Genomic DNA, 8,102 nt, shown 5'->3' with positions numbered 1-8,102 from the left:
TGCCCGGGGAGACTCTGCCCGAGGCTCGCCCAGCTGCACTCGGCTCTTACTCCAGGCTCCCTCTGCCTGCCGGCCCCCTGGGCTGCTGTCGTTCTCTGCGGCTTCACCCAAGAACAGACATAGGTCTCCCACCTCAACTCCCCAGCTCCAAAAAGCCCAGGTCACAGGACCAGCAGTTGGCATAATGGCTATGTTGCTGGACTCCCATGTAGTTGATCGCGGTTCAAGTCCTGGACCCAGCGGCTTAAACTCACGCTGGGCGCATGTGCGTGCGTGCCCAAGATCCCAAGAGGAGAATGGAGGAGAAGGGATTGAGGGGAGGCATGGCCATCCCCCCTGGGGGGGTGATTTCTCACTTTCTGTTTCTATGTCTCTCTCTGTCTGTCTGGGTGAGTGCTGTGCCCTATAGCAAAAACCTCTCCAAAAAAAAAAAAGCCCAGGTCATCCATTCCAGCCTTTGCCTCAATTTCTCAATCACTTAGCAAGTCACCAGAGGCAAGTGGCCTTGTCCTGGGTTCGAATCCTGGGTCTGTGACTCAACACTGAGTAACCTTGGACCACGCCATGTATTCTCTGAGCCTTATTCCTAAAATGAGGACAAAAGTGCCCATCCCCGAGAGCATGGGGGTGCGGAGAGCGGCCAATCTGAGCAAACATGGTGACCTTTAGACGCATGCAGAAATGGGCTTTCTTGTGAGCTTATTTGCATAGCTGTGAGAGCATTTGCATAGGAAAAACGCTAACTGCCTTTTGTTGTCCGCTCAGAAGAGCAGTATTAAGCTAAAGAAAGCCACAAAGATCAGAAAACTAATATGGCGCCAGTTGTTTCTGCATCTTTTCAAGCTCGGGGAAATGCATTTCTGCATGCGTCTAAAGGTTACCATGTTTGCTCAGATTGGCCCCTCTCCACACAGGGCCAGCAGAGGAGATTGGCCCCTCTCCACATAGGGCCAGCAGAGGGAATACGGGACCCTCTGGCAGACTTTCAAATCTGGACACACGACTAGGTCCATGTGCTATTAAGTCCTAACCTAACCTTGCACTTGGTGAGGCAGACAGAAGTTTAGCCAGTCTGGCCCGGCCCCCAGATGCTCACGGCCTGGCAGGGGTGGTGTCATGCACACACGTATAGATACGCACGCATTGTCACACCCTTCCCATTTCAATTTTCGTCTTTCCAAGCATCTCCCAATTCTCAGCAGGACCGGCCCAGTCTCACCTCCTTCTAAGTGTCATTTGGGAAGATTTAACAGGGCAGTTATCTGACCCTGACATTCATTCAGGTCTGGATGGCCCCAGGGGTAGGAGTCTCAGGCCCGGAGGAGGATTTTGGTCATCCACCAGGGCCTCCTAAAGGGCCCAGAGACTTCAGATTATAGGACCCATTTTTTTTTTTTTAAGAATTATTTTATTTTACTTTATTTATTTATTTTAATGTGACCAGAAAGGGAAAGATTCAAAGAGAGAAAGAAAGCAAAAGTGAGAAAGCAAGCCGCCAGGTCCAGGACTTGAACCATGGTTAGCCATGCAGGAGTCCAGAGCCCTTAACCACCACACCACCTGCGACCCCTACGGGACCCATTTTACAGGTGAAGGAACTGAGTTTCCCAAGCAGAACCTTGTCCAAGTTGCACGGTCCTGAACGAGAGCCCAGTGCCTGGTGGATGGTGGGGGGGCGTGGGCTGGAGGAGATGAGAGAGAAGCCCTGGGCCGGGCTTCACGGTCCGTGGGACCCACCTCCATATAAGAGAACTCGGAAAGCACAGAGTCAAAGGGGTTAAAGCCAGGAGAGCGAGGAGGCCCTGCCATCACGCTGGGCAAGAGGAGAAATGCGTGACGGATTAGGGATGGACGGACTGACGGACCGGGTCAGACAGGCACGCTGAGCCTCGGATTCCAAGAGAGACATTGAGCGATGATTCCCCAGGTAGCTAGGCGCCAGCAATGGTTCTTTTTTTTTTGGAGAGGTTTTCGCTATAGGGTGCGTGCACTCGCCAGACAGACAGAGAGAGACAGAGCGACAGAAAGCAAGAAATCACCCACCAGGGGAGATGGCCACGCCGCAATCCCCTCTCCTCCATTCTCTTCTCGGGATCTTGGGCACGCACGCACACGCGCCCGGTGTGAGTTTTAAGCCACTAGGTCCGGGATGCGAACCGCGGTTGACTACATGGGAGTCCAGCGACATAGCCATTACGCTAACTGCTGGTTCCCCCAGCAATGGTTCTTGAGCCTGGGGGCCGACATGGTGGGCTGTCGGGGTTGTGGTGGAAACAGACCCAGCACAGCTGGTGGGGGGAGAGGTCAGGGCCGGCCTCTAACAGCGCGTGAGTGCTGGGCCGTCAGCAGGCCGTGCCCTGTGCCCTGCACCCTGCGCCCTGCGCGGGGCCTGGGTGGGCGCCGTCGGACTCACACGGAGTTGCGTAGGAGGGAAGGGAGATGAATGGAGGCCCTTGGGCTGCCCGGGAGGTGGCCTGGGCAGGGAGCCGGCCCTCCTGAGCCCAGCCCCGGCGTGGATTTTAACGCTGAGTTTTTCTTCTAGCCGAGCAGTAGCTGCTGCTAGGTGTCATCTTGTAGCGCTGGAAGTCGCGGCCACTGTCACACCACCACCTGCCAGCCTCACAGGATTAGCTATGAATCCAGTCCACCCAGGTTTGAAATAAGAGCTCTCCCTTCCCACCAGATCCCCCCGGGGGGCCTTGTCGGGAGCACCCCGCTTCCCACACCCAAGGCTCCGTTTCCCTTCTGTGAACCCAGTTCCCTCCATCTGTGAGTGGCGCCTCGGGCTTGTCACTGAGCTGCGGTGGGGCCGGGCCTCGGTGTCATCTGTCAAGTGGGCTTGTCTGTGACGTGCCGGGACCTCGGAGGCCGCCGTGGGTCTTTCGACTTCTGTATAAAATCTTGCAGAACCTCCTAGCCCTTAGAACATCTAGCAGACCAGGGAACATCTATTACCAAATCCTTTCTGGAATGTTTAATGATTGTTTCCTAAAGATTTGGAGCTCATCTTTGAAAGAAAAGGGGAAAGCTTTTTTGTTTGTTTGTTTTTTGGAGAGGTTTTTGCTATAGGGTGCGTGCACTTACCAGAAAGACAGAGACAGAGAGACAGAAAGCGAGAAATCACCTCCCAGGGGGGATGGCCACGCTGCAATCCCTTCTCCTCCATTCTCTTCTCAGGATCTTGGGCATGCACGCACACGCGCCCGGCGTGAGTTTAAGCCACCGGGTCCGGGATGCGAACCATGGTCGACTACGTGGGAGTCCAGCAACATAGCCATCACGCTAACTGCTGGTCCCAAAAGGGGAAGGCTTATAGAGTTCTGACCATGCTGGGGGGATTGGACCCTTGCCCTCTGTGGCCACCCTGCCCCTGACATGAGTGTCCCAGTGCCTCTTCGCTGTCACCTTCGTAGAGGAGTTTTCGAAGCAATGGAAGCAGGAGGGACAGAGCCCTACACCTGCCGTCTGATGAGTCCCAGGGATCTTGCAAAAGTTCGTGGAAAAATGAATGGTTAGATCAGTTTATTTTGGTGCAAAACATTTTTGAGGTCCATGCACAGTTCTTTTTATGATAGTTATTTTATTCGTAATATTTACTTTGGGAAAAGCTTCGTGTTTACCGTGCCAGGCCTTGTACTTGGTGTCAGAAACCCGGCCAGGGGTGACAGGCGTGCAGCAGTCACCTGCAAGGTGGTGGGTCCTGTGGGGACAGAGACAGCGTGGCCCCAGGAGCAGGCCTGTCCAGGGAGGAGACGGGGGGAGAATGTTCCAGGCTAAGGGGCAGCGTGAGCTAAGGTGTGAAGGCCCATGAAGGTGGGCAATGTGTGGCCTAGCATACCTGGGGACTGTGGGAGGGCCCCCAAGGTGGAGGGCACCTAAAACTCGGCTCCCCGGTAAGTAGAACAAGCCCCTTCGGCCCAAGCGCAGAGGCAGAGCTCGTCGGCCGCCACCCATCTCAGTAAGAGCGAAGCTCCTTGGTTTCCTCTGGTTGAGCTAAATTTCTGAGTCCTGTGAGGTAAAGGGTGGAGCTTGGAAGGAAGAAGAAAGTCCTTCCTGGCTGCAGAGAAATAGGTTTGAAAGAGGAAGGAGGAGGAGGGGGAGGCTGTTTCCAAACACGCCGTGAGCTGAGAGGTGGTACACACCGTCCATGGCGTACCGTGCCCGTTCTGCAGACGGCAACACTGAGGCCGGGAGAAGGAAGTGGCCCGGCCAAGCCATGCGCCAGAGAGGGCCCCGGGTGGTTTGCATGGAGTGGCGACTTCCGGCACAGCCTCGGTGACAGAATTGGGGGTGGCCAGGCAGGCAGTGAGCCCCAGGCATGGCCTGCAATGACTCTGTCTCCCGGGACCAGGTCCCGGTGGAGCCAGAGATGGGGGTGCCCCTATTGTTTTTTCTCAGCCAGAGAGGGGAAGTTGGAAGAAACGGACCTGCGCCCTCCCTTCCCCTCCCGTGCGTTTTTGGTGGTACCCAGAAAGGAGCCTGGGTTCTGCAGAGCCTGCTTCAGCGAGCCAGGCGGAGGGCCTGGGGGTGGTGGTGAGGAAATGGTCAGGAGAAGAGTGACAAGCTGCGGCTGGGTGAGTCAGTGCCAGGAGGCCGTTGCCTGCTGACTCACACCCCCCCTCTGGCTGGGTGCCTCCAGCAGCTGCACTCAGGGGAGGGGCTGTGCCCACCCCAGCCCTGCACCCAGCCCTGGGCTCCGGGGCACGCTGGGCCAGGCTGGCCACACTGTGCTAGCAATGACCGAGACCACAGGAAGGAAACCCCGAGCCCCCGCGCACAGCACAAGTCCAGCCCCATGGCATGGCGCCAAGGTCCACCTGCAGGGAAGACGGAGCCCCCATGGCCACCGCAGTTGGAATCCCCAGCTGAGTCGGTCTGAGACATGCCTGCCACACACTAGTCCCCAAGGCCCGACGGGCTGGAGGGAGGGCATTGCAGCATGACCAGCCCCCGTGGGGGGCATCTCTCTCTCTGTCTCTCTCTCTCTGTCTCTCTCTCTCATGCATGCACATGTGCCCCATCATCAATAAAGAGGAAATTAAAATGGAAAATAAAAAGAGCAAGCTTGCTATTGTGCCGAAGGAGGGCAGATGCCCTCCAGCTCAGAAGCCAGCTTCCCAGAAGCCCCTGTGCGTGCGGAATCCACAGAACGTCAGTCAGGCCTCAGAGCGACTAGGCAGCCGACTCAAACTTCCTCTCAATCCTCCCAGCTGATCGGTTTTTTTTTGTCTGCCAGGTTTGCGGAGGGCGGCTAAGTGGCCGCGGCTCCCAGCCCCTTCTTCTCCAGCTCGCCTGCCGCCTGAGCGTCTTGAGCGTCTCGGCACCTCCTCCTTGAAGCCTTCCTCTTTTGGCTTTAACTGAAAGGCAGCTGTGTCCTCCCCCAGACTCATGGGATCGTGTTTTCTTTTTTTTTTTTTGCATTCCTTTATGAAAAGGAGCCACTCCCACCTGACTCTGGACAGGAGCAGAGGGTAGGAAGATGACCTCCAAGATTTATTTTTTTTGGTCTAAATGATCTGTACTTATCTCTTCAATGAGAGAGAAAGAGACAGAGATAGGCATCCCCAAAAGGGTCTTCATGCCATGATCCACTCCCAGCTGGCCTGGATTAGGGACACACACGTGTGCACCTGGCGGGCACTGGGGACCAGGACCTTCCCACCTGTGTCCCGTCGTGTTTCCACTGCCCCACCTGGCTCCGAAGGCAGCCTGGGCCAGACACGTATCAGGCCTGACACAGAGCCCAGTGGCAGTTGAGGCTCCTGCCCTGGTCCAGCTCTGGCTCCCGTCCCCCAAGGGAATGTGTCCCAGGTCAGGAGGTGCCTCTCAGCCGGAAGTGCCTTCCGAGGGTCCCTGGGCTTTTCTGTTTCTTTACTGTGTCCACTGGGGCCTCTCCCCATGCGCTATTCCCGGCTTCTGGAACACTGTTCTCAGACCCTCCCATGCGCCTCTCAGCCTCACAGTTGTTAAAAGCACAGAACCAAGACCAGCAGATGGTTTAATGGTTACCTTGCTGGACTCCTGCGTAGTTGACCACGGTTCAAGTCCAGGACCCGGTGGCTTAAAACTCACGCCGGGCGCGTGTGTGTACGTGCCCAAGATCCCGAGAGGAGAATGGAGGAGAAGGGATTGCGGCATGGTCATCTCCCCTGGGGGGTGATTTCTCACTTCCTGTCTCTCTGTCTCTCTCATGCGCGCATGTGCACTATAGCAACAATCTCTAAAAAAAAAAAAAAAAAGCACAGAACCGGGACCTGAGTGCCTTAGTTCAAAACCCAGCTGGGGGAACCAGCAGTTAGCGTAATGGCTATGTCGCTGGACTCCCACGTAGTCGACCGCGGTTCGTGTCCCGGACCCGGTGGCTTAAAACTCACGCCGGGCGCGTGTGTGTACGTGCCCAAGATCCCGAGAGGAGAATGGAGGAGAAGGGATTGCGGCGTGACCATCCCCCCAGGGGGGTGATTTCTCGCTTTCTGTTTCTATGTCTCTCTGTCTGGCAAGCGCACGCGCCCTACAGTGAAAATCTCTAAAAAAAAAAACCCAGCTGGGAGACCTTGAGCAAGTGGCTCCACCCTCTGGGCCTCACGTCTTCACCCCACGCTGCCGAGGGGTGCATGCAGGGTTAGCCGGTGTCTGGAGGGGCGCGGCCCAGGACCTGTGCACTGCGAGTCCTGGTGAACGCCCGCTGGTAGGGAACGTCACCTCTGCAGAGGGGCCTCGCCGACCCCTGCTCTGCCCGCTGCTGCGAGCTCTCACTTACGCAGCTCTTTGTCACTGCGTCTAGTGTCCACGTCTCCTTCTATATCTGCTTCTTAAGGGTCATCTTTGCACCCCAGGCCCCCGGGCAGTGTCCAGCATGTCGTAGGTGGGTTCTCTGCATATCAACCACCGCGTGTTCCCAAGTCACCCTTGCTCGGGTTTGTCCCTGAGCCTCTGAGAGGCAGAGGGGAGGTGGCCTGGCCACGTGACCAGAGGAGCTGAAGCCAGACCCAGCTGTCTGACTCCTAGCCCCACTGTCCTTTCCCCAGCACGGCCTCCTGCCCGGGCACTTCTGTGCTGGGCCTGGCGTGTGCCCAGCCCTCACTGCAGGAGGCAGTGCCCTCTGCTCTCTGAGCCCCAGCCCTGCCCAGGAGGACCTACTGGTCTCCCTCCCTCTGCCTCCGTGTGCCCACGGGTCGCAGCCTCCTGCTGCCGTGTGGCCCTCTGGGGTTTGGGGGCAGCTCTAGCGACCTCTGAGCATCCCGACTGTGGGTTTCCCTGCCAACGTTACAGGGGAGGACGATGCGAGCTGCAGGTGCTGCCCACCGGCATTATCCCAGAGGCTAGCGCTTGGCCAGACCTGCTCACCTTCAGCCACTTTCTCCCAGTGAACTAGGCTAAGGAATACCACCTACAGGGCCAGCAGGTGCCATAGTGGATAAGGCGCTGCACTCCCACATGGCTGACCGTGGTTTGAGTCCCAGATCCAGAGGCTTGAAACTCAACGCCGTGTGTGTGTGTGTGTGTGTGTGTGTGCACGCGTGTGCGTGCAGGCCCAAAATCCTGAGAGAAGAATGGAGGAGAGGGGATTGCGGTGTGGCCATACCTCCTGGGGGGATGTTTCTCACTTTCTGTCTCTCTGTTTCTCCAGCAAACACATGTGCCCTCTAGTCAAAATCTCTCTTTAAATAAATAAATAAATAAATAAACAGGGACCAGCAGTTGGCATAATGGCCATGTCGCTGGACTCCCATGTAGTCATCTGCAGTTTGAGTCCCGGACCTGGTGGCTTATACTCACACCGGGCACGTGTGTGTGCGTGCGTGCCCAAGGTCCCGAGAGGAGAATGGAGGAGAAGGGAATGCGGCGTGGCCATCCCCCCTGGGGGGGTGATTTCTCATTTTCCATCTCTCCGTCTCTCTCTGTCTTTGTGGCGAGTGCACACGCCCTATAGCAAAAACCTCTCCAAAAAGAAAAGAAAGAAAGAAAGAAAGAAAGAAAGAAAGAAAGAAAGAAAGAAGGAAGGAAGGAAGGAAGGAAGGAAGGAAGGAAGGAAGGAAGGAAAGAAAGAAAGAAAGAAAGAAAGAAAGAAAGAAAGAAAGAAAGAAAGAAAGAAAGAAAGA

At 56.3% G+C, this 8,102-nt stretch overlaps 1 protein-coding gene across 3 annotated transcripts in view; it reads left to right on the top strand.

The window, feature by feature from the left end:
• The window catches only part of SLC6A6 (solute carrier family 6 member 6), a 95,485-nt gene that overhangs the window by 21,587 nt on the left and 65,796 nt on the right, over positions 1–8,102 (top strand). Inside the window, exon 2 of one of the 3 annotated variants that reach the window (XM_006160681.3) lies at positions 2,543–2,652. The exons of the other annotated variants lie outside the window; for them this stretch is intronic. Coding sequence (XP_006160743.1) covers positions 2,634–2,652 — 19 coding nt within the window. The 5' untranslated portion in view covers positions 2,543–2,633. The remainder of the gene's footprint in view (positions 1–2,542; positions 2,653–8,102) is intronic. 3 annotated transcript variants of the gene reach the window in all.

Source organism: Tupaia chinensis, unplaced genomic scaffold (genome assembly GCF_000334495.1).
Source record: "Tupaia chinensis unplaced genomic scaffold, TupChi_1.0 Scaffold000704_1, whole genome shotgun sequence".
In the NCBI taxonomy this organism is placed as follows: Eukaryota; Metazoa; Chordata; class Mammalia; order Scandentia; family Tupaiidae; genus Tupaia; species Tupaia belangeri.
Note: the sequence above shows the minus strand (reverse complement) of the source record. Positions and strands in the feature narration are given on the sequence as shown.